Source organism: Podarcis bocagei (assembly GCF_964188305.1).
Source record: "Podarcis bocagei genome assembly, chromosome: 16".
Classification (NCBI taxonomy): Eukaryota; Metazoa; Chordata; class Lepidosauria; order Squamata; family Lacertidae; genus Podarcis; species Podarcis bocagei.
Genome location: NC_138142.1, coordinates 13,402,960 through 13,429,008, shown reverse-complemented (window position 1 = coordinate 13,429,008; position 26,049 = coordinate 13,402,960). Strand labels below are relative to the sequence as shown.

The 26,049-nt window shown below is 46.6% G+C and overlaps 1 protein-coding gene across 2 annotated transcripts in view; it reads left to right on the top strand.

The window, feature by feature from the left end:
* Window positions 1-13,996, top strand: part of TBX1 (T-box transcription factor 1) — a 55,098-nt gene extending 41,102 nt beyond the window's left edge. The window contains exons 8-9 of one of the 2 annotated variants that reach the window (XM_081174913.1): window positions 2,677-2,739; window positions 6,066-13,996. In XM_081174913.1, coding sequence (XP_081031039.1) covers window positions 2,677-2,739; window positions 6,066-6,502 — 500 coding nt within the window. In that variant the 3' untranslated portion in view covers window positions 6,503-13,996. The remainder of the gene's footprint in view (window positions 1-2,676; window positions 2,740-6,065) is intronic. The other variant, XM_081174914.1, reaches the window with a different exon arrangement.
* The last annotated feature ends 12,053 nt before the right edge of the window (window positions 13,997-26,049 follow it).

Here is a 26,049-nt window from a genome sequence, read left to right as displayed (position 1 = left end):
ACTGAACAGGGATTCCGGATATTGACTACTGTTTCGTAGAATTCACAGCTTGTCTTTCATCGTACAAAGCCTGGTACCTGGCTTCATTTAAAGATTTTAAGAGACTTTGAGACTAAAGATTTCATTTTGTACTTGTTATGGTTTGAAGGAATTCTATAAAGATTGTCTATAGCGTATGCACATGGTCATTGTGTTGCCTAGACATTGCTGACCCCTGCAGACATGGCACCCGGAGCACACCGCCCTACCCCCCACCCCCGTTGCAACGCCACTGGCTCCATCACTGAGCTTTGGCCCTTCCCCAGATTCCCAACTGCCCACAGCAGAGGCAAATGTGTGCCCCTACCTGGAGAGGTTGGGGATTAAACCTGGGACCTTATGTAGGCAAAGCATATGCTCTTCCTCTGAGCTGTGACCCTTCTCCCCATGGAAAAAGAGGATATCTCACTCTTCCTAATGGTAGGGCCAATAATGGGTAAATGTGGGAAGTCGTTCAAGCGCCGCAAGTCACTTCGTTGGAACAAGGGACGGCCGTAGTAAGAGTTAGGGATTCCACCCTCCACACGAAGCTCTAAGTGTGCGCTTGGCTTTAAGTGGTGTGATGCAAAGGAGCCTTAAATTAAATGTGATTAACAGCCAGATCCGCTGACTAGTCGAGGCACAGTGCCTGGAGATTTGCCAGTCTGGTTTATAGTCTTACAAGAAAAACATCTTGCTCACAAAAGAGAAAGCGTCTGAGTTACTAGCAGAGCTTCAGCGGGAGGAAGCTTCTACTTCTTTATTTCCCTTCTGCTGGCTGATCTGGTTATTCTTCTGGGGTTTTGCTGCTAATGCCCACGGCTGCAGAAACCACCCCAAGCACTTACTTGCTCAGGTGGCAAACTTCACAATAGGCTGTTTATCCTATTTAAGCAAGTGGGGCTCACTGCCTCTTCCTCAATCCAGTAGTTTCTATCCAGTGGCCTCAATGCGCCTGAGAAAAACAGGTTTCCACAAGCAAAACTTTCTGTATTAGGTGCACAGAATTCTTCTGCTCTGCAGGGATGAGAGACCACTATCAAAAAATGCTGGAAAGGGGAACCAGGCTCTCGAGCAGGAGGTGAATGAATCTGGATCACACCCTCCCTCCACCTGCCTTCTGGAGCCCCATTCCAAATCGCCCTCCCTCACTCCAGCCTCTGCGATTTACGCTTTAAAAGCCAGCCACAGAGTTGCCAATTGCATGGATGGTCTCGTGCATTTAGTTCGAGCCTTTGGGAGAATGACTTAAAGACCTACTGAATTGCAATTTAAAGAGGGAGGTCTGGAAGGGCACCCGAACACATAACCCATACTGCCCCAGGATTCTAGTGGTTGATATATTGTCCCTGTGTGCATGAGCAAAACATTTCAGAGTTCCCTTTAAGCACAGAACTATGGAATGCCCTGCAAACAGAGACTGTGCAGGCACCTTCAAATGACTGCAAAAAAAACTTTTTTGCTATCCCACCAGGCTTACGCAGACAATTAAGAGCACATCTTAATTCCATGATAGTTAGCTGAATGATAGTTGGTCTCTAATTTTAAATTTGTTGTGCATTTTCATTATACATAGATATCGTAAACTGCTTTGAGGTTTTCTTATGAAATAATAAGTAATGTCAACGATCGTATCAATTTCAGTCAGAGTCCAGAGGGTGGGGTATTGTGGTTTTTTAAATATTTATATCAGGAATGATGAATACTTTAATCTAGAGCCAATCATGACTGTGTTATTTGTGCAATGTAAGGCCTTAACAGGGCAATCCAAGGAACGGCAGTTCAGAAGTCTGGGAAGTCATTTACCTGGGGGCAAGTCCCATTGAACCTGATAAAGCTTACTTCTGAGTAGGCATGTACAGGATACAGTGCAACTATCTGAATTTGGGTGGATTTGATTTTGGCTATTAATTAGTATTTTTTTTAAAAAAAATGTGCATAGAACAAATTTGTTGGTTTGATATTATTATTTATTAGATGCATGTAACTACCCATTGATAAATGTTCCCTGTGTAGTTGACAAACAAAATAATGTCAACAGTTTTATGTAAAGGATTAGTGCAATGCCATCATTATTTTCATAAACCTACAATGATGCCCGAAGAAACAATTGTTAATTCAAAAACGAGAATCTGAAGTTTGATTGAACCAAATCACATATTTTAACAACGTGTCATATATATTCTCGAATACAAAGCAAAAAAGTTAATATTATGTCATCAAATGACAAACACAGCGAAACCAAACCTAATCAAAACTTAACATCTAACAATATAAATATTTAACGGTAAAGTATAAACACATATTTAATTGTGAAATTGAAGGATGTTGCTCAAAGGCAGACTCTGTTCCAGTGCAGACTATACATGTATACTCCAAATAAAGCCCATTGAATTCAATGGAATGTTATCAGATAAGTATGCATAGAAGTGCATAAGCTACTCAGATTAATGGCAAGGAGACTCGTGGCATGTTAAAGTCGTTATGGCATTCCCTTTCATGGGCTAGAGTCCACTTCATTGGATGCAGGTGAAAATATATGTCTGTCTGTCCGTATACATAAACACATACTGTCCTGCATCTGATATATAAAGATAAGAACATTTATTGGCATCTATTGAATTTTGGCCCCTCCAATTTTATGTCTTAAATTTGCAGACCAATCCTATGTGTGTGTACCCACAAGTAAGTCCTTCTGTGTTCAATGGGACCTACTTCCAAGTAAGTATCTACAGCTTGCAGCTGTGCAACCTGATTCTATGCATATTTTACTCAGAATTAAGTCCCATTATACTTGATGGAAGGGACGCGGGTGGTGCTGTGGTCTAAACCACAGAGCCTAGGGCTTGCCGATCGGAAGGTCGGTGGTTCAAATCCCTGCAATGGGGTGAGCTCCCATTGTTTGATCCCAGCTCCTGCCCACCTAGCAGTTCAAAAGCACATCAAGTGCAAGTAGATAAACAGGTACCACTCCGGCGGGAAGGTAAACGGCGTTTCCATGCGCTGCTCTGGTTCGCCAGAAGCGGCTTAGTCATGCTGGCCACATGACCCGGAAGCTGTACGCCGGCTCCCTCGGCCAATAAAGCGAGATGAGCGCCGCAACCCCAGAGTTGGCCACGACTGGGCCTAATGGTCAGGGGTCCCTTTACCTTTACCTGTCCTTAGATGCATTATATAAAATTGTATAGTGTATTAGCATGCACACACACTTCAGTTTTGAAATGTTCAAAAATAATTATAACGATAAACATAAATCCCAGGGAAACAACATAAACCAGAGCATAGATTATTTGTTTTACTTCCAGATTGCCTGCCTATGATGATGAAACTTAAAATTAGTTAGCGATTTGTTTAGTTTGGCTTCTCTTTAACCTCTGAGGCTTTCACTCTTCTCAACAATCACCTGAGCAGAGCATTTTCCATGCTCCTCTTCTTGTTCTTTAAACCAAAAGAGAAGGAGTAAGAAAACACAACCACCAGTAGTTGTATTTAGCCTCTTGCAGGACCCCCCTAGCAAACCCATTAGGCACCTCTATTTGATTCCTTTTCCATTACCCAGAGTAAACAGTTGCGCAGAGAATCTTGGGGGTGGGGGCCTTTCCTCCCTCCCCCCAGCACACTCCAGGCCTATTAAAATAAAGAGAAGTCTCTATTTGTTTAGTGTTATACAATTGCAAAAATTTCAAGCGTGTGCAAACTTGTCACTCAACTCAGCTCTATTTATCACAGTCAGAATGCCTTGTCCCAGGAGCACAGATTTCTGCTGAACACAATGTTAAACACTTCATTTGAGCGGGGTGGGGGGTGGGAGCTGCTATCCCTGGCATTCCTCCTCTCCCTTCTGTTAACTTAAGATCATTGAGCTAAGAAAAAACAACAACGTACACACACACACACAAAAAGGGCTGTCCTTTTGTTTAAGAAACGTGGTCGCACGGAACAGAGCAGCGTCTCAGTAGGTGTAGGTGTGCAGAAGCTATTTCTAAAGCTTCACAAGAGCTTAGTAGAACATGCAAAGCAATCAATCAAAATCTCAATCTCCTCCTTTAATCATCCAGAAATAATAACTGCACTCTTTGGTTCAGAACCCTCCTCTCCCCCAAGCCTCTACAAAACAGGTGGTCACAATCTCTGGTTTAGCACTGTGTCTGAACCAGGAAGGTCCCATGGCTCCCAGTGGGAGACCACCTGCGTTACAGGCAGAAGGCTCCAGGTAGGATTGGGAATCCCCCTGCCTGAAACCCTGGAAAGCTGCTGTCAGTCAGTGTAGACAGTACTGGGCTAGATGGACCAATTGGTGCTGCTCAGTGTGAAGTAGCTTCCCACGTTCCTTCAATAGTGGTTTGTTTTCCTCCAACAAACCATGACCAGTAGCAAACCGCTTCTGTTTGTAAAAGCGCATCTTATTCTCAATCTCTCCACCGCACCCCATTTTGCACTGGGGACAGGGCAGGTCTCTGGGGTGACTTGGAGTGCTTTGAGTGTCTGAGCCCACAGCTCCAAGAAAAGGAGTGGGACCATAGGTTGGCATTCTTAGGTGCTTGCAGAGGTCCCACTGCCCAGTGAGGGGGCTGCTGCCATTCGATGTAGTCTCTCCCTGGCTGACATGGCCTGTTTATGTGTCCCCTCTAAGCAAGCAAGGAGAGATCAAAGTGGGAATATGTAGGAGACTCCTTCGCATGTAATGTCTCTTCCTTCCAAGTCAGGGGTGATGGAGGTTATGCTCCACCTTTGCAGCTGAAGGCAATGTACTTCCAAATACCAGTTGCTAGAAACCACAGGAGGCTGGGGAAAGTCTCGCTTGTGGGTTTCCGGTGAACATCTGGCTGGCCACTGCGAGAACAGGATTCTGGACTAGATGGGGCACACTGGCCTGATCCACCAGAACTGCTCTTACATTCTTAAGGATATTAGACAAATCAATGGCTGCTCACCATGATGGATATGTTCTACATGTGTTCAGCTTGTTCTATGTTCAGCTTGATCTGGCAGGACTCCTCTTCTGGTGTCAAAGTGGCCTAGAAGCCAAAGCACCTGGGGCAACCATACACCATATTTTCTAATGACGTTGCTTGACAAAAGGTCAGAATTGGGTGCCTCCGCCATATTGCCCAGCCTTTCTCTACCACTTGCTGGTAACCACAGGCACCTTGCGCTTGAATCCTGCTTGCTGCTTTCCCATCTGCTTGGCCACTGTGAGAACAGGACGCCAGACTGGATGGGTTATGTAGGTTATGTTCTTATCTGCAGTGGCGCATGTTTGCACTACAAAGGCTAAAACTGTATCATCATCAAACCTTTATTGCATTAGCATACAGCCATAGCAAAATAACTATGGCCCATTTCCATTCTATACCCACGGCCTTCCTTCAGGGGATTTACTCTAAGACCCCTATTACTCAGCGTCTATGTCCATGTACAATGAATGAAGTAGAGGACTTCATACATTTCTTTTTCTACTGCCCTATTTATGAGCCAATAAGATCTAAGCTCCTCCTCTTGATCCCGTCCACCATTACGTCTAAGGAAGACTGAAATCGCTTCTTGTGGATGCAAATCCTCAAATTTCACGTGGGGTGGCAATCTTCATAGTGCAGGCTCTGAAACTCAGGGCTACTCTGACAGGGTAGTGTGTCCTAGACCTGGACCTGTTTTAATTCTTTTTATTACATTTTTTTAAAAAAAACTCAACGTGCCGAGCTTATTTTGGGGCCATTTTATGCTTTATATATATCCGCATATTAGATTTCTGGCGCTGGCAACTAAATCTTTGCATTGTTGTCTTAGGGTAATTTAAATGTCATTACACCAGCAATATCGCCTTGAATTTTGCTTGGTTGCTTGTCTCTAGCATTTTTGTATTGTCTTATTTTGCTATGGCTAAAACTGTATTGGTTTGAGTTACCTGGCTTCACTCTGGAGTGATGGGTCCCATCTCTAGAGGTTAGATGGGCACCTGGAGGTGACCTGGAGTTTCCAAGCCCCCTGCCAGCCAACTGACTCTTGTGCTTTTCTCCCCCCCCCTTCCTCTTTGGCGCCCCCTGCAGATGTGGCGGAGAGTCGTCGGGAATACGAGAGGGACGCAGCCGGCGGGACGCCACTCCACGCAGATCCTGCCCACCAGCAGCTCATGTCCCGAGTGTTGAGCCCGGCGCTCCCTGTGCCCGGTGGAGGGGGTCTGGTCCCCCTCACCAGCCCGGCAGGGAGCCGGCCCAGCCCCCCACACCACGAACTGCGGCTGGAGCCGTCCACTTCAGAGCCCCTCCACCACCACCCCTACAAGCACCCGGTCTCTGCCTACGACCATTACCTGGGGGCAAAGAGCAGGCCAGCCCCTTACCCTTTGCCCAGCATCCGGGGACACAGTTACCACCATCATCACCACCACATGAATTCGGCAGCTGCCGCTGCAGCAGCTGCCGCTGCGGCCAACATGTATTCCACCGCAGGAGCTCCCACCAGCTATGACTATGGACCAAGATAACCTTTGAGACGCAAGGTCCTCTAGCTTATATGACTGGCTATCTGCATGGGTTTGAACGGCTCAGTTTTCAGAGAGCACTATCTTGTCGAAAGAACATCCCCTTGTCTCACCTCCCCGCAAAAAAACAACAACCCTTCCCTGTTTCCATGAGGGGGTCCTTTGTCTCTTGCACACGCTTTCTACTCATCCCTTCTTGCAACGTTGGAATCGTCCTTCATGACTTGGTTTCCTTCCTCGTCCCGGAGGAGGAAATGATCAGTCTCTTGACATGCGTGATGGATGGATGGATGGAGGTTGAGACTTTACTCGGAGCATTTTGCGCCGCCTGCCGCCCTGCTTGGAGGGCACCACCATTCTCGTCCCGTCCCGTCCCGTCCCCCCCCCCCGACACAGTGATTGACAGCTGCACTTTCCTTCCTTTGCTTTATAAATGAAGCCATATGTTGTTCTGTTGCCCTCGCTGCTGTCATCATAATAACCTTTTAGTGTTTATGCAGTTGTTTACCTGCTCAGAGTGCTTGCTGAATACTACTTACAGCACTGCCACTGTGCAGGTAGGTCAGGTGATCGTGCCGACACGGCTGTGGACCTAAAGCGTGAGCATCAGAACAGCTCAGTTTTTATTTTTGCCTGAATCTTAGCTTGCCTATCTTACCGCTCTAAGGTAGGTGACAAGCTTTATCTGTCAGCTGATCTAGGTAGATGGCAGACTTCCCCAACCTGGTGTGCTCTAAGTGATTTGGACTACAACTCCCATTAGCCTTGGCACGGACAGGAGAATTAGTCCAGGACATCTGGAGGGCATTGGGGAAGGCAGGTGCAAATCCATCAGTCAGTGTAACAGTGGGGAAGGACCATGATTCAGTGCAGAAGGCCCCCAGGTTGTATCTCAGACCAGAGGGCAGATTATGGGGAAAGCCTCTACCTCCAAGACCCTGGTGAGCTGCTGGTGGTCAGTCTAGACCAGGCATGGCCAAACTTGGCCCTCCAGCTGTTTTGGGACTACAATTCCCATCATCTCTGACCACTGGTCCTGTTAGCTAGGGATGATGGGAGTTGTATTCCCAAAACAGCTGGAAGGCCGAGTTTGGCCATGCCTGATGTAGACAATGCTGGGATACATGGGCAAATAGCTGGTCATAGTCCAGGACCTTTCTGTTGCAGGCAGAGTACTGGTGTGCAGCAGGCCTGCATGTCCTACAGGTGAGTTGAGCATCTGTGGACCTTGGGTGGAATTCAGTGTCACACTAAGATGACCGTTCCGTCAGTACAATGACTTCTGCTTTTGCTGGATGGAGCAACCTCCCCTCTCGTCCCCTCACATCGTGCTCTGGGGTATTCTCCCAATCCTCCCGAGCAGATTTGATTGGGGGGGCGGGCGTACAAGGGCAGGAAAGGATGGGGAAAGTCCCATTTCACTAGTGGGTCCCCAGATGTTGTTGGACGACTACAACTCCCATCATGCCTAGCCAGCGTGGCCAGGGATGATGGGATTTGTAGTCCAACAACATCTGGGGACCCAAAGGTTGAGAACCGCTGCACTAGTGGGACTCATTGTGCTGGCTACCACTAGGGCAGAACTGTAGCTGGATCAGGCCCCTTGCAGCTGGCATGGCAGTTTTAAAGTGCTTGCTCTTCTGGCATGTGTCTGGTTTCAACACCAAGAGTGGCCTCTATTTCTCATCTGTTGCACGGGCCCTGAATGCTCATGGTACCATTTGTTGGAGACCTCAGGAGGGGAGAGCTCTCTTCTTCTCGGATCCTGCTTGGGAGTTTCCCATGGGCATCTGGTCGGTCACTGTGAGAACAGAATGCATCTCAACCCATTCCACCATAGTCCCAAACCATACATAGGTTTGTATCCGGCGCTAGTCCTTGTGAGAGTAAACTTGCTGAAATCAATGGGCATGGCTAGCTTGGGCCCATTGATTCCAGTGGGCCTTCTCTGAGTAGGACCGGCATTGGATACAGCCCAGGGAGCCCTTGGAGTGGCACAGCTGAGACCACCAGGAGCACTTCTGTGATACGTACTCACAGGGTTTCCAGTGTCTGCAAAGGTGGGTTTCTTCTGTAAGGTCCATCAGAATCATTACATGCCTACGCAAAAGGGGTGCTACGTTGAGAAAGACTTTCAGAACTGCAGGTATTTTTGAATTATGTACACAATGTTTTTGCCAGGCTTAGGGCACTGCTGAGACTGATGATTATGCATCAAGGTGGTGTGAAATTGCAGTAGATACTGGTTCTGATTTTGTCCGCGTGGGAGTATCCTTAGAAGTTGTCTGCAGTTTAAGGTTTTTGGCTCAGTGGCAGAGCATCTGTCTTTGCATAGAAAAGGTCCTCAGCATCTCCAAGTAAAGCTGGGTATGTCCCCTGCTTGAAACCTCAGAGAGCCCCTGCCAGTCAGTGTAGACAATACTAAGCTAGATGGACCTGATGACTCAGTATAAGAAAGGTTGTTTTGTTTGTTTAGTCGTTTAGTCGTGTCAGACTCTTCGTGACCCCATGGACCAGAGCACGCCAGGCACTCCTGTCTTCTACTGCCTCCCGCAGTTTGGTCAAACTCATGCTGGTAGCTTCAAGAACACTGTCCCACCATCTCGTCCTCTGCGGTCCCCTTCTCCTTGTGCCCTCCATCTTTCCCAACATCAGGGTCTTTTCCAGGGAGTCTTCTCTTCTCATGAGGTGGCCAAAGTACTGGAGCCTCAGCTTCACGATCTGTCCTTCCAGTGTGGTGTAGTGGTTAAGAGCGGTAGTCTCGTAATCTGGGGAACCGGGTTCACGTCTCCTCTCCTCCACATGCAGCTGCTGGGTGACCTTGGGCCAGTCACACTTCTTTGAAGTCTCTCAGCCCCACTCACCTCACAGAGTGTTTGTTGTGGGGGAGGAAGGGAAAGGAGAATGTTAGCCGCTTTGAGACTCCTTAAAGGGAGTGAAAGGCGGGATATCAAATCCAAACTACTACTACTACTACTACTACTACTACTACTACTACTCTTCTTCTTCTTCTTCTTCTTCTTCTTCTTCTTCTTCTTCTTCTTCTTCTTCTTCTTCTTCTTCTTCTTCTGTGAGCACTCAGGGCTGATTTCCTTCAGAATGGAGAGGTCTGATCTTCTTGCAGTCCATGGGACTCTCAAGAGTGTCCTCCAGCACCATAATTCAAAAGCATCAATTCTTCGGCAATCAGCCTTCTTTATGGTCCAGCTCCCACTTCCATACATCTGTCCGAGTCCTAGGCAATACTAATTGCCTAGATCAGGTATTGCCAACCTTTTCCGATCCAGGACCCACTTTTAACCCAAATGTGCATTTGGTGGTTGTGCTCCTGTTGTGACCCACATGGGATCAGGCTGGCACCCAATAGCGGGTCCCCACCCATTAGCTGAAGATAAGTGGCATAGATGGACCTAGCTCAAGAGCTTCCTTTCAATGGCAGAGAGCAGGTACATGTGCCGGCTGCATCATGGATCGTGTAAGCTGGGTATTGCACTCATGCAAATGGGTGTAAGCTTTATAGACAACACCTCCATTTTTGCTGGGGGACAGAGAGAGAGAGAGGGAGTTGGACTAAATCACACAAATGCCAACATCTCCTTTGTTACCATTTGTGTGCAGTGGTGGTCAGGCTTGTCCTGAAGTATGGGGCTAACCCCCTACTGCTCAACACCAGAGGCTATCTCTGGGTTGTCTAGATATTTTATTTTCACACACTTGTCACACGAACCAGAGAAGTTACACAAGTGTGTGTGGGCACATGGACACGTTTGATCTTCTTGCAGCGTGCGGGCTAGTTTGGAAGGAAAGGCACCCTGACCCCCTAAAACTCACGACTGAATAGCCCAGGTTATGCTTCTTTCCCCAAAGGCAGTTTTTAGACAAGGAAGCTGTAGTGAAGACTTTGAGCAGAATCAAAACATAACACTTGGGTTCATGGGCTGCTGTCGGGTCCCGTCCCCCCCCCCCCCGTCACATAGCAGAGAGCAGGGAAAGGAAGTTTCAGTCTCCCCACGCAGCTGCAACAACAAAGGAACCTCCGCCGACTTGACCGGAGCTGTGTCTGACCTTAAGAATGACCGAGAAGGTCCCTCTAGTGGGTTCAGGTACAAAGAGCTCTGATGGGATCAGGCCAGTGGCCAACCAAGTCATCATCCTCTTTGTGAGGCCAACCAGAACCCCCTTGGAAGCCCCAGAGAAGGACCTGGGTGCAACAGGGCTCTCCCCACTTTCGAGTCTCCAACAGCAGAGGCAGATCATAGCCACCCTGACTAGTAGACCTTGATGGTACCAGCCTGTTCTGAAGCAGCTGTCCTGTCCTGTTCCAAACACCCCCGGCCAAAAATTATGGTTGGAAGCATTTCTGGACCCTAACAGGAGGTCCTTGCATGCTGGTCATTATATTTATTTTATTTATTTCTTATCTCGCATGCTGGCAGGTAGTGTGGTACAAAACGCCTGGAAGGAACCAGGTTGGTGGTCCACACTGGCTGGCAGCAGCTCTCCACCAATTTGGATTGGGCCTGAGATGCTCTGCATGCAAGGCAGATACTCAACCACTGAATTATGTCCCTAACCCTAACAAGAAGATGCCTTATAAGGAGCCAGACCATTAGTCTATCCAGCTCAATATTGTCTGCACTGGCTGGCAGAGGCTCTCCAGGGATTCAACCAGGGCTCTGTCCCAGCCCTACCTGGGGAGAACCTGGCATTCAACCTGGGACTTTCTGCATGCACAGGAGATTCTCTCCCTTGCTGCCTTACTGGTTCATCACGCTTAGTACTGTCTGCGCTGACTGGCAGCTGCCCCCTAGGGATTCAGAGAGGAACCATTCCCAGCTCTAACCTAGAGATGTTGGAGATTGATCCTGCAACCCTTTGCAGGAATAATATGCATTGCACCACTGCGCCTCTGGTTCAGCTCTCACCCCAGTATACGAAATTGCCTTTTTACCGAATCAGGCTATTGGTTCTACACTGACTGGCAGTGGCTCTCTGGAGCATCAGGCAGAAGTCGTCTCTCTTGGTCCTACCTGGAGATGCCAGGGGTTGAACCTGTCCGCCCCGCATGCCCCCCTCCCTCTGCCACTGTGTTACTGCCCCTTCTGGAGGAGGAGGGGCATTCATTGGAGCACAAACAGAACCAAGATTTGCAACGCCTTAAAGGCGAATACATTTATTGCTTTGGTGGGCTGGAGATCACTGCTTCCATTCCACTTTATCTGACAAAGTGTGCTTTAATCAGCAGCGGAGTTTTGGCTTTCAAATTTCAGCAGTGGTCTGTTGTCCTATGCACCTGCTCTTCTTTGAAAGAGCTGTCGGACTCTCTGACCTTCCTAGAAGCTGCCTTGCGTCAAGTCCCCTAGCTCAGAAAGGACAAAACCAGAATTGAGTTGGCTCCTCCCACTGCTGGCTCTGGCGCCACCTACTGTTGGCCTCCCTGCGTTTTCCCCTATCAGCCCCAATGGGCACCAGCCTTTGCTTATTACTTTCTTAAAGGTAAAGGGACGCCTGACCATTAGGTCCAGTCGCAGACAACTCTGGGGTTGCGCGCTCAGCTCACTCTATAGGCCGAGGGAGCCGGCGTTTGTCTGCAGACAGCTTCCGGGTCATGTGGCCAGCATGACTAAGCCGCTTCTGGCGAACCAGAGCAGCGCACGGAAACGCCATTTACCTTCCCGCCAGAGTGGTACCTATTTATCTACTTGCACTTTGACGTGCTTTCGAACTGCTAGGTGGGCAGGAGCAGGGGAGCAACGGGAGCTCACCCCATTGCAGGGATTCGAACCGCCAACCTTCTGATTGGCAAGTCCTAGGCTCTGTGGTTTAGACCACAGCGCCACCCGCGTCCCCACAGCACCACCTACTTTCTTAGGTGTACTCTTTAAACTTGATGTAAGAAGCGGAGGTGGCTTGTCTGACATAGATGGGCTTTAAAGGGGTTTTGGGGGGGTCATTGCAAGAAGATCCATTCACAGCTTTTGGCAACATAAGACACCACTATATTCCAAGTTGGACCCTTAGTCTATTGGACTCAGTATTGCCTGCACAGGCTGGCAGCAGGTTTCCAGGGCTTCTCTGCCTGGAGATGCAGGGATTGGAGGTTTCTGCACCCCAGGCTCTACCACTGAGCTATGCCTTCCCCAGAAATGCTTTGCTAGCACAGCTAAATAAATCACCTATGATCAGTGGATGTCTATCACTTAGTTTACCAGTGGTTGGGGGGGGGCAGGGGCAACAGGATGGGGAGAGTTAATGCCTTAAGTGTGGGCTTCCTGGAAGGGACTCAGGCAACAGTTCTCTGGAGTTCAGAGTTCAATATTGTCTACTCCCAGCTGGCAGTGTCTATCCAGGGTATCAGGCAAGGTTCTCTTCCAGCCCTACCAGGACATGCCGGGGACTGAACCTGGGACCTTCTGCATGCCAAGCAGATGTTCTAACACTGTTCTCCCTGGTGCTCTGATCATCCCTGATACAGGCTTATCTATCTTCAACTTGGCAAATCTATCTCATATGTACAACAGCAATCATGACCCACCTCTAGCCTAAACATACCCAAGCTCTGAGTGCAACTTCGTGCCTCTGCACCCCAGATTCTGCAAGTTGCTCCTTGATCTCCTTCAAGGGAGCTTCTCCTGCCTCCTCCCTCTTTCCCCGGATATACAGTGTTACTACTGCAGTGAGAACTCTGCTTTTGGAAGGCTTTAGCAGCTTTTGGAAGAGTCACGGACGAAAGCAGATGTGTTCTAGTTAATTATATATTATTATTTTCCTGCTGCAAGAAAGTCTGGTTCAATCGCAATGTGTTGAGCAAAAAGGGATCCTTTAAAGTTTAAAGAAAGTGTAGTGGTAATTGTGCATTCTTTCAAGGGCTGGACTAAACCATGTTGTCAAGCACTGCCCTTAAGAAGATGGCTGATGGACTATTGCAGGCTTCTTCAACCTCTGCCCTCCAGATGTTTTTGGCCTACAACTCCCATGATCCCTAGCTAGCAGGACCAGTGGTCAGGGATGATGGGAATTGTAGTCTCAAATCATCTGGAGGGCCGAGTTTGAGGAAGCCTGGACTATTGCAACCATTGCCCCTTGACCGCCTCTATCGGCTTCAGACTACAACTCCCATCAGCCCCAGATAGCACAGTTCTGCTGATGGGAGTTGTGGTCTGAAACAGATGGAGGGAGTCAGGCTGGCCAAGGCTGCAGGTTTATGTTGTGTGATTCCTGCGTTGTAGGGAGTTTGGACTAGATAGCCCTTTGGGAGGGGTGTCCCTTATGACCCTAGCATTCTACAATTCTGTGTATCACCCGCCCATCACCAAAGAACCTCCCTTCCCCCTCTAGGAGAGCTTTTGCTTTTGTCACTCTTATTTCCAAATTATTGGAAGGGTTTCCTCCCCAGTTACGTGGATTAGTGCCAAAGCTTTGGGTCAGGTCTTTCATGACATTGGTATATTTATTGTTATTATTAATATTATTTTCTTCCTTTCAGCAATTATGCAATTTGTGGTGTGTGTGTGTGTTCTTTTTCTCTTCTCTTCTTGATAGTTGCAGTGTAAAGTGAAGGGTGGGGTGGGGTAGGGGGGCCGGAATATTCAACTCAACCAAAGAGTCATATCTGCAAAGAGTGTAGATAATCTGTAGATATTTGTAGATAACTGTAGATAAACATACCGCAGTTACACTGGGGGTGGGAGGGGGAGAGATGGCAGACAGTAACATTTATAAAAGGTTTTCGTCTTCCTTCTTTCTCAATCTCCTGTCTTTTTTCCCCCTCCCCTTTGAAATCACATGCTTGTGGGGGCGGCCGGCAGCGGTGTTCATTTCACGTTACAAAAGCAAAACGGAGCTCTTCACACATCCTGATTTCAGACGGCTGGAGCTGCAATACTAAAAGCCCAGTTTGTAGCACAAACCTCAGGAGGTGGGGAGCCTCAGGTCTAGGGTCCGGGTGTGGCCCTCCAGGGCTGTCAATCGGGTTTGCAGAACTTTCGCCAGGCTTCACACTCATGCCTCTCACTTGTCTGGGTGGAGGACAGTTGCTAATTGGGGAAGGAAGGTTAACATTTATATTTGTTGCCTCACATCCATTTGTTTTTTTCAAAAAAAAAAATTATTTATTTTTCCAAATTTATAACAAACATATCCACAAACATAAACAAGCAAAAAAACCATCAAAAAACAAACAAACATGTATCCTAACTATAATATTTCCACTTTTGTTGTCATTGTTGGGTGACTTCTTCGAATCCCCCTGGCTGAGTTTCCATATAAGTCATCATAGCAGTTTTCCAAAACTATTTTCACATAAAATTTACTTGGTCCATTAACATCCCTCTTTCTTTTAATTTGGACTTTTATCCATAGTATTCTACAACATCACATATTTAAATCCTAGGCCAATCTGATACTCACAAGTAATTCTATTTAAGTTATCTTAACATATTTAACTAAGTAGTCTTTGAATTTCTTCCATTCCTCTTGGTACTCCTCCTCCTTCTGGTCGCGGACTCTTCCAGTCATGTCAGCTAGCTCCAAAAAATCTATCATCCTTATCTGCCATTCCTCCACTGTTTTGCCTCACCCCATTTGGCCTTGGGCTCCCCCCACCCACTGGCATGTGGCCCCCAGAGGACTGCCAAGATGGTGATCTGGTCCTTGGTTTGAAAAAACATTCCCCATCCTTCCTTCAGACCAACTACCGTATTTTTCGCTCCATAAGACGCACTTTTTTCCTCCTAAAAAGTAAGCGGAAATTTCTGTGCATCTTATGGAGCGAATGTGTGGTCCCTGGAGCTGAATTGCCCAGGGGCGAAAATCAGATCATGCTTTTTTCTCTTTTAGAAAGAGGGAAGGGGGTGTTGAAACGAAGCCGCTGAGCAGCTGATCGGCAAGCGATCGGGTGGGAGATAAGGGACTCTAGTGATAAAGGCGGCTGCCTGGGAGGGGGGGAGGTAAAAGCACATGGATGGTTACAAAGCACCAATCCACATGGATCCTCAGGATTTTTGCTTTGGGTCTCCCTAAATTCACCATCAGATCACATATCATTTCCATGACTGCAGCATGAACCACAAAAATCATACATCCACTGTTTCATTCAGAATATTTTTTTTTCTTGTTTTCCTCCTCTAAAAACTAGGTGCGTCTTATGGTCAGGTGCATCTTACGGAGTGAAAAATACGGTAATTCTGCCCAGGACATTGGTTAGTTTATTTAAGAAAATTTCTACCCCACTTTTTTTTTTTTACCTCCAAAGGGCTCTTCCTAGATTTCCCTGATATTCTCAGTTGTGACTGGTGAACATCAACTTTTATGAATGAAAAAAGCCTCTTCACAGGGAAGGGAATCCTGGGTCTCCTGGGTCTAATCCTGTTCTAGTGGAGCAGGTGCAGGGAACCTTTGGCCCTCCAGATGTTCGAGGAAAATGTTGGAGGAAGGAGCTCCCAGGCAGTCCAACAGGGATTGGGTACACTCAATGGGCTCAGAATAAAGACAGGCTTTTGGGAGCAGAGAAGACAGGAACAGAACGAAGCGGGTGGAACCCTGATCCAAAGCGCTCACCACTGCAACTTTTTGTTGCAGCTACAACTTCCAATAATGTCACAACCATTTATTTAGCTGAAATAACCCTAACTGGAGCACAGTTGTACAAATGCAAGAACCAATGAACGAAGAATATACAGTAACACAAGCAACTTTTCAAAAAAATGATTTATCATGAACCCATGGACAAAATAACAAATAACCACGCAAACAATAACAGAACCATATTCAAGGCATATCCAGGAGGGGGGAAAAAACCCTAATCATAGGGATGCAGTTACATATAGCCGAGATTGTAATATGACTCTATATAGTCTAACCACAAGAAGGAGTGAGTCATGGGAGAAGCAATTCTATGACTCTCCCTATTTATAATAGCAAAAAATGGAGGCAATGTGCATCAAAATTGTCCTGTTTGGCTTCACCGCAAACTACCCAAAATGACCAGACGCCCAAATAAACCAAGCAGCACTTTAAACAAAAACAAAAACCTCATGTTAATGAGTTTCAAAGATGTTATACAGTGGTACCTCTGTTGCACATGGGATCCGTTCTGGAGCTCCGGTCGGATCCTGGGGAATTCGCAACCGGAGGTGTCTCTTCTGCACATGCGCATGGCGTGGTAGAGCCCTTCCGTGCATGCGTGCATAGCGAAACCCAGAAAAATACTTCCAGGTTTGCCGTGTTCGCATCCTGAAGGATACGCAACCAGAGGTGTGTGTACCCAGGGATACCACGGTATGTGAGAGGCAATAAAATGGGGGTGCTAACCCATTAAAAGCCCACTGAAATTTATAAGTGTATTTAATTTTAGTTAGAAGAAACATGTGGCGTTTGAACAGCGAAGAAACCCAGGGCTGTGGTGCTGTCACAGAAAAGCTCCCAGGTCTTGTGTTCACAGACCAAACCTTCCAAAATTGAAACCAAGAGCAAGGCAGACTCTGATGATAATTCCTGAGTGGGACTGGAAGATGGGGGCAAGTATTCCTTGGATCATTATGAGATTTTCTGCACAGTTTAAATGGACGAGGGCCTTTTCATGACTGTCCAATCCCTCTGCAAGTGATCTTTCCATCTTCCTAGTGTTCTAGGTGGAAGGTTGCTGCTGTCCTTTTAATTATAAGGGAGAGAATTTAGGCACATCATGCTCCAGCAAGCAGCTTGAAGTGGAACCATTCAGAAAGAGCTGTACCACGCCATGACACCGATTGTGTGGCTCAGTTTCCCCATGTTCATGCTACACCTGAATCACACCAGGGTTTCAGACAAACTCTGAAGATGCAACTTAGAGGGGACATGATGAGGTGTATAGAATTCTGCCTGGTGGATAGACAAAAGAAAAGTTTGGATTTGATATCCCACTTTATCACTACCCTAAGGAGTCTCAAAGCGGCTAACATTCTCCTTTCCCTTCTTCCCCCACAACAAACACTCTGTGAGGTGAGTGGGGCTGAGAGACTTCAAAGAAGTGTGACTAGCCCAAGGTCACCCAGCAGCTGCATGTGGAGGAGGGGAGACGCAAACTCGGTTCACTAGATTATGAGTCTACCGCTCTTAACCACTACACCACACTGGCTCAGTGTTTCTCCCTCTTTCACAACTCTAGAACTCAGGGCTACCCAACAGAGATGAGTGCTGGAAGGTTTGGGACAAATGAAAGCAATCTATGGCATTTGCTCTTCCAAGAAATCACAATGGCCACCAGCTAGGATGGCTCTAGAAGAAGATTAGACAAATTCTGCGAGCCCAAGACTATCAGTTGCTACTATTCATTACAGTTGTGTTCTATCTCGATGGCAAAAGAGACACCATGTTCCTCAGAACCAGTTGTGGGAACTCCAAGTGAGGAGAGCTGATGTTGCACTTACATCCTCCTTCTGAGCTTCCCAGTGGGGCATCCGCTTGGCCTTTTGGCCTGATCCTGCAGGACTCCTCTTATGTTCTTATGTAGGTAAAAAAGGTCAAGGACCCCTGAACGATTAAGTCCAGTCAAAGGTGACTAAGGGGTTGCGGTGCTCATCTTGCTTTCAGACCAAGGGAGCCAGCATTTGTCCACAGACAGCTTTCCAGGTCTTGTGTCCAGCAGGACTAAACTGCTTTTGGCACAACGGGACACTGTGATGGAAGCCAGAGTGCACGGAAACGCCGTTTACCTTCCCGCCACAGCGGTACCTATTTATCTACTTGCGCTGGTGTGCTTTCAAACTGCTAGGTTGGCAGGAGCTGGGACAGAGCAACGGGAGCTCACTCCGTCATGGGGATTCGAACCACCAACCTTCCAATCAGCAAACCCAAGAGGCTCAGTGGTTTAGACCACAGCGCCATCCACGTCCTATGTTCTTATGTACCAGTTGCCAGCTCTGCTCGCAAAAGCCTACAATCCTAGGACCATTGGGCAAATATATGGTTTGGGAGCATTTGCCTGTCACTGGAATGCAACATGGGAAGAAATCAGCAATGCTGTCTTGTGCTTCCTTTTGGTTTACAGGTGAGGTGGCAAAACCTGCTGTGGCAGCCTGTGTTACATTTGCTGCATTAAAGCAGTGTGATTTTACATGCCACCAAGGGAAAGGAACAAGCCTCTTGTTTTATACACACTTATATTGGGATGGGGGATGAAACACAACATTTAAAGGCAAATCTACCTAAGCCACACTTTGGAAAATAAGGTGCGAGCTGAAACACAGTGATCTGTTGGAATTCACACTTCTCTGGATTTTGTGGCGCAGCTGTGCAAAACTGCAAATGCTAAGGTGAAGTGGACAAAGAGATGCATTTGGTAGTGAGAATATCACCAAAAATGCATTATATTAGGGAACTTGCTTTGTGAAAAGGTGCATAACGGGGACAATTGCAAACAGAAATGTGTGCACCATGAGAATTTCACACCAAAAATACTGGTGAATTTTCCAACTGTTCTATAAATGCAGAAAACTGAACATAAGGTTGGAAAAGCGAGGAACTGAATTTGATATATTTGCCCAGGGGTCAGCAAACTTTTTCAGCCATGGGCCAGTCCACTGTCCCTCAGACCTTATGGGGGGCCAGACTATATTTTGAAAAAATATATATGAATGAATTCCTATGCCCCACAAATAACCCAGAGATGTATTTTGAATAAAAGCACACATTCTACTCATGTAAAAACACCAGGCAGGCCCCACAAATAACCCAGAGATGCATTTGAAATAAAAGGACACATTCTACTCATGTAAAAACACACTGATTCCCGGGCCGTCTGCGGGATGGATTTAGAAGGCGATTGGGCCGCATCCGGCCCCCGGGCCTTAGGTTGCCTACCCCTGTATTTGCCCATCCCTACCTGTAAGTTCCACAGGACTGAAGGAGTGTTGACTTCTAAATGTATAGGATTGCACTGTCAGCCATTGAGAATTCAGCCAGCAGCTTAATAGCAAGTGCCCTCTAGAGAACAACGCTTGTATCGCAGGAAGTAAGAGGTTCCAGTTGCCACAGCGTCTCTGGAAAGCTGCTGAGAAGGGAGACAAAAGGGGCTGGAAGATTCTTTGGTTCAAGCTGCTGTGCAGAGGCGTGGAATTTTTCCCCCCCCCAGGACGAGGGCCACATTGCCCCTATGGAAACCTGTCGGGGGCCGCATTCCACACACTCAGACTCTTTTTTAAAAAAAAAATATTTTTATTGGGTTTTCACATTTTATATAGACACAAACAACACACATAACACCAAAACAAACATAAAAAACAACAAACATGAATAGTTCCCGAAAATCTTATTTTCTAACCCTAGTCCTTGACTTCCCCCCACCCCCTCCCCTGCATCCCTGTTCCCAGATTTGTGTCAGCAAGTTGGCATTTCTTCCGTCTTAGTATTAGTCCTTTTATAAAAAACAAAAATAAATTTTCCCTAAGTTGGACCCCAATTCTCTTCCCTCGATTTCTCATTTTTTCTTACATAATTTTCTTATTACTAAACCCCCTGGTCTTGAGTGTTGTTTAAATTTAATACTTCCCTCCCTCCCATCCCCGCTTTGCGTCCTTTCCCAAGACATGTCCAAGATAACAGTTTTTAGCCTGGATTCCGCACATCCGAGGCTCTCAAATCTCTTTCAGTCCCTCTCCGCCAATTTTGTTGGTAGTCCTTTTTGTCTATCATCGAGTCTCGAAAGATTTCCTTAACCATCAATCCAATCAGTCCATAGTCTCTTCCCATATTTAAAGGCAACTGCTGAGGAATTTCCACAAGGCCTAAGTCTTGGTGATAGTCAAAATCAAAGTCTATGTGGAGGCCCCAATTATACTTCTTTATTTCAAGTTCCTGAATTCCATAAAGTCCCAGGGCCTCCACTTTCGTCTTCTGTATCTTTCGTAGGCTTAAAGTAGATTTAATCCAATAGTCTCCTTGCTTGTGTTCTCCAGATGCCGGCTTCTGGTTAGTATTTTCCCAGATAACTTGTTCTCTTTCTTGTTTTGTCTTCTCCTCTTCTTTGTTTATAGTTTTGAATTCAGCTGTGGGTTCTTTCTCACTCAGGCCCTCATTACATTCAGCAGAACTACTTGTTTCCAAATCCAAGGTCGTCAATTGTTTACTCATAGCTGTAGTCTGCTCCTGTATGGTTCCCACCAGTGAAAACATCCTTTCGATTTCTCTCAGTATCTTTCCATCCACAGCCATTGTAATTCCACAGAATTCCCCCTAGAGGGAATCTGGTTACTGAGTAATCTTTTCTCCAACAATCCTCTGTCCTATTATTGTTTCTTTGTTTCCCAAAATTTTAGTTCAATTGTAACTCCTTTTAATCCGGAGAGGTCTTAAACAGCGATTTTTTTCACTATTAATAGTCCATTTGACAGCTTTTGACAGCTGTCAAATTCTGCTCCTCTATACAGGCTCCAAAGCAGGTCGCTCCCGGGCCCGGGAGGGAGGGTTGTTTGCCACAAAACAAAGACTCTTCCAACACTCGACTCTCCTGCTCAAATTTACCTTTCTAAATCTTGGAAGTTACTGTCTTTTTAAAACTCACCCTTTACAGGGTAAGCACTCCAGCTTAGCTCTTATTTCATTGCTCTGGATCGTCTGCAAGGGGGGGTGTGGGGACTTCCTTTTGGCACACCCCCCGGTCGTCTCAAATTCAGAAGGTAAAAATTTTTAAGTTCAGTTCCAAATTACTCACGGGTTCTTTTTTCAGTCCGAATTTCAAGGAAGGAAGTCAGCGCTCTCCAGTTATGGCTCGCGGCTTCGCTCAGCGGCGGTAGCGGTCGACTCTCAGTGCCACGCCGTCCCCTGTATCCCCTCCGTAGCCTTTAAAAAGGCTCATTGCGAATCAGGGGGGCGCTTAAGGCACCCGCCGAGTCTTCAGTCCGCAGGCTTCTGCGCCTGCGGTTTTTAAGGGTCCCCGTGTCGCCGGCACGGCAAAGACCCATCCACCGCTGAGCCGATTCCCTCCGGAGTTCGGAGGGAATCCGCCATTTCCCGATCGCGCCAACCCGGAAGTCCCCACACTCAGACTCTTGCATAAAAATACTGTCATGCAGACACACATGCACGCACACACACACACACACAGAAAAATACTGTCACCAAAGAAAGAGGATCTATCGTCAATCTTCTTTTCTTCTCAATTTGAGGAAACATTTAAACGTGCCGTTCCCCACCTGCAGCCTGGAATGGAGCGGCCCAGCACGAACGCAGATGCCACAATTCTCCCAATGATCTGTTTCGATTCTGGCTAACGTTTTGGTTTTGCCTCATTCGGTGCTCGAATTCCGCCCACGATAGGTTTGCAAACGAGGCACACATGTTGGTGTAATATACCTATTATATTCCCTTTCATAGCCTATGACACTCAAACAGTTTGTATATGTCACATCTGTTTTGCATATACGGACAACAGATTTGGCTGACCCGTCTATGGCTAAATTAAGATAAATGTGGGCTTTCCCCCTTTCCATATGGGGAATTAAATGTGTTTCCAGATTTCTGTGAAGAGAAAAGTATTGAGAACAGCCTATATCAAAGTAATTACAATACATTGTTCACATTTATTTCCATTAGGTATGAAAGAAAGAGAGAGAAAGAGAGAGGGAAGGAAGGAAGGAAGGAAGGAAGGAAGGAAGGAAGGAAGGAAGGAAGGAAGGAAGGAAGGAGAGAGAAAAGGAAGAGAGTCCACAAACCTGATGTTTGAGTCACACATGAATCTCAAGTTCAGGATTTTCACATTATAAGCAGAAATCGCCTTACAAAAGGGAAAAGTGCTTTGTAAAATACTAAATTCAAAGAATGAAGCTCTTTGGTGGATCGAGATGGGGATCCCTTAAGGCAGTGTGTGCAAAGGTGTTTCGAAAGGTTCATGGCATAATTTGCTCTGGTCTAGATAAAATAGCCTTATTGAAACTACTCTCCAAACTATCTTCATCTGAGAATGGGAGAAAACTCAGAAAGGGGTACATGATGATTGTAAGTTTGGGAAACGCTTCCTTAAAAGATCATGGTGGTCACAGTTGCTTGTTGTTTATTTATTATTGTTGTTTGTTTGTTATAGCACTTATATATCCCACCTTTCCTCCAAAGAGGTCATGGCAGTGTACACAATTCTCCCTTTCCTTACTTTGTCCTCACAACAACTCTGGGTTAGGCAGTCAGAGTGTGTGTGACTTGACCGCCAAGGTCACTCAGCGAGTTTCATGGCTGAGTGGGGATTTGCTCATTGTCACCCAGGTCCTAGTCTGACACTTTAACCCATTGGCTCTCAAACTTGTTTTCCTGGGTCACACTTTCAGAACAAAAATTCACTTGCTGATTAGAAATACACTGGGAAACAAAAAGAAACAAGAAGCAGTGCTGGATTTATAACACAGAACACAACTACTTGCACCACAATTCAAGAAGGACACTGACAAACTGGAACGTGTCCAGAGGAGGGCAACCAAAATGGTCAAAGGCCTGGAAACGATGCCTTATGAGGAACGGCTAAGGGAGCTGGGCATGTTTAGCCTGGAGGAGAGGAGGTTAAGGGGTGATATGATAGCCATGTTCAAATATATAAAAGGATGTCACATAGAGGAAGGAGAAAGGTTGTTTTCTGCTGCTCCAGAGAAGCGGACACGGAGCAATGGATCCAAACTACAAGAAAGAAGATTCCACCTAAACATTAGGAAGAACTTCCTGACAGTAAGAGCTGTTCGACAGTGGAATTTGCTGCCAAGGAGTGTGCTGGAGTCTCCTACTTTGGAGGTCTTTAAGCAGAGGCTTGACAACCATATGTCAGGAGTGCTCTGATGGTGTTTCCTGCTTGGCAGGGGGTTGGACTCGATGGCCCTTGTGGTCTCTTCCAACTCTATGATTCTATGATTCTACTTTATAATATGATCACGGGACATCCAGAATGTATAAAACGGTTCAGCTACATAAGAACACAGATCATTTACACAGAATATCCTATTGCTTGTCATTGAATCTTCCCAGCAATCTAATTAGGCAGTTGTATCTTCTTCACTTCCTCTTCTTTGGCGATCCATCATAGCCGAGTAAGATTGTCTTCCATAAACACGGTTTTAACAATGAGTCCGTAAGTGACTGTGGAGGCCAATTCTGGATCCACACGTCCTTCCACAGTGGGGACATTGATTTCCGGGTGGGAGTTGATCACAGTGTGAATTTGCCAATTGCGCCTTCCTCGTAGCACGTTTCTCCCTTTCTCCCTGAGTTTGAGTGTCTTCAAAGCCCATGACACCTTTGGTAAGGGCTGTTCTCCAGTTGGAGCGCTCGCAGACAAGTGTTTCCTAGTTGTTGGTGTTCATACTACATTTTTAAAAATTTGCCTTGAGACAGTCTTTAAACCTCTTTTGTTGACCACCAGCATTACGCTTTCCATTTTTAAGTTCAGAATAGAGCAGTTGCTTTGGAAGACGATAATCAGGCATCCACACAACATGACCAGTCCAATGAAGTTGATGTTGAATCATTGCTTCAACACTGGTGATCTTTGCTTCTTCCAGTACACTGACATTAGTTCACCTGTCTTCCTAAGTGATGTGTGCATTTTTTCAGAGACACTGTTGATGGAATCTTTCGAGGAGTTGGAGATGGCATTTATAAGTGGTCCATGTTTCACAAGCATACAGTAAGGTTAGCATCTATGCAGAGTCAAAAGGGAAATAAGAACACTACACCAGTGGTGTAGTGGTTAAGAGCAGTAGTCTTGTAATCTGGGGAACCGGGTTTGCTTCCCCGCTCCTCCACATGCAGCTGCTGGGTGACCTTGGGCTATCACACGACGTCTCTCAGCCCCACTCGCCTCGCAGAGTGTTTGTTGTGGGGGAGGAAGGGAAAGGAGAATGTTAGCCGCTTTGAGACTCCTTTGGGTGGTGATAAAGTGGGATATCAAATCCAAACTCTTCTCTTCTTCTTCTTCTACACCACGATATGGGTCTAAGTGATTTTAAGCCCTTCGTGACTTAGGCCTCAAGTATCCAAAATGCCATCTTCATCCATACAGATGCTCTTAGGTGTTCGGGTCTGCAGAGGGGTTTGGCTTGATAGGTCTGCTACAACAGAAAATGAGACAGGCTGGGGAGGAAACCCTGGACCACGAGTGGTACAAAAAATCACAGGATCTCGGCAGGCTGTTCGGGGACTTGCAACAATTGGAAAAGAAGCTGCATACCTTTCAGGGATCTTTTGCCGTCTCAGACAGTACTGAAAGCGAGATCATGTATAACTGCCCTGATACCATCTTGAGCACAGACCATCATGGATGCAACAAGGAGGAGGGTTTCTGGAAGGCCTTCATATCGACAGCCAGGGCTCAAAGCGCTCTGTTTGGATGTGCTACGAGAGGCACGTTCAGAGACGCTGCATTTTCATAACTGCCAGATAAAGGAGGCTGAGAATATTTGGGGGGGGGTGGAGGGAGGAGGGGAGAGAGACACTTTCTTGGAGTCCTTTTAAACATCACCTCACATATTTCTCCTATTTCAGCAACCACAGCGAGTGCCTTTGATTCCGTTCCCTTTCCTGTGTGCGTTGCTTCAAACCAGATGAGTTGATGAGATAAAAAAAACCCCTCTGAAATATTTCAATGTCTCTATTTCATTGAGCACTGAGCCTTGCAGGGATTGAATGAATCCGTCAGTTTCGGTTTTTGCTTTTTCCAGTCTCCAGATCTCTACATTTCCCTAATAGTATGCAATTGTGTGTGTGTTTGTGTGTGTGTGTGTGTGTGTGTGTGTGAGAGAGAGAGAGAGAGAGAGAGAGAGACATCCTCAAGAAAATTCCTCCGCATTTTTGTGAGAATTTATCCCAGATACGCACGTACGTATGCAGCTCTGCATATAGAGCAATTTCAACTTAATATGTGTGTATATTTTCCTAATATATGCATTTTTATGCACACTTTAGCCCAGTACATGCTTTTATGCATTTTGTGCACCTATTACTTGGCAGGAGAGTTGCATTGCAAGGCTCACCGTAGCGCAAATTTCAAACGTTGGATGTGTTTTGGGCTGGCGCATTGTTTCAGAGAACATAAATTGCATAGGTGTCGGGAACGAGCAGTAAATCACACTGTTAAAGTTGGAGTTAACTCTTTGTTAGGAAGAACACGACTCACACAGACTTGGCAGAGTGTCACTCATTTCCTTAGAGTGACCGCAGCTCCCAGTAGGTCTTGCCCCATGGATCAGTTGCTGAGACTAGAAGTCCCTGCCTCGCAACGGCCATCTAAGTTCCCTCGTCTCCAGGGCCTTTCCCCAAGCAATTGGAGGCTGCGCCTGCATGCAGCCAGTCTTTCCTCCGCCCTTTTCATGTCTCTTCTGGTTCTGGGAGACAAGTGGGGAGAGGAGGTTGTCCCAGCAGGAGGGGGAGAGACTCTTCCCCAGCCAGACTCATCTCTGCCTCTTAGGCCCCCTCCTCTCCAGCCTCTGCTTCTAGACTTTTCTCTGTTGCAGACTCTCCCTTCTCACTAAGCCCTGACTCCTCTTCAGCTTCCTGTCTGCTGCCCTGAAGAGCTACTGTTGTGTAGACAATATTAAGCA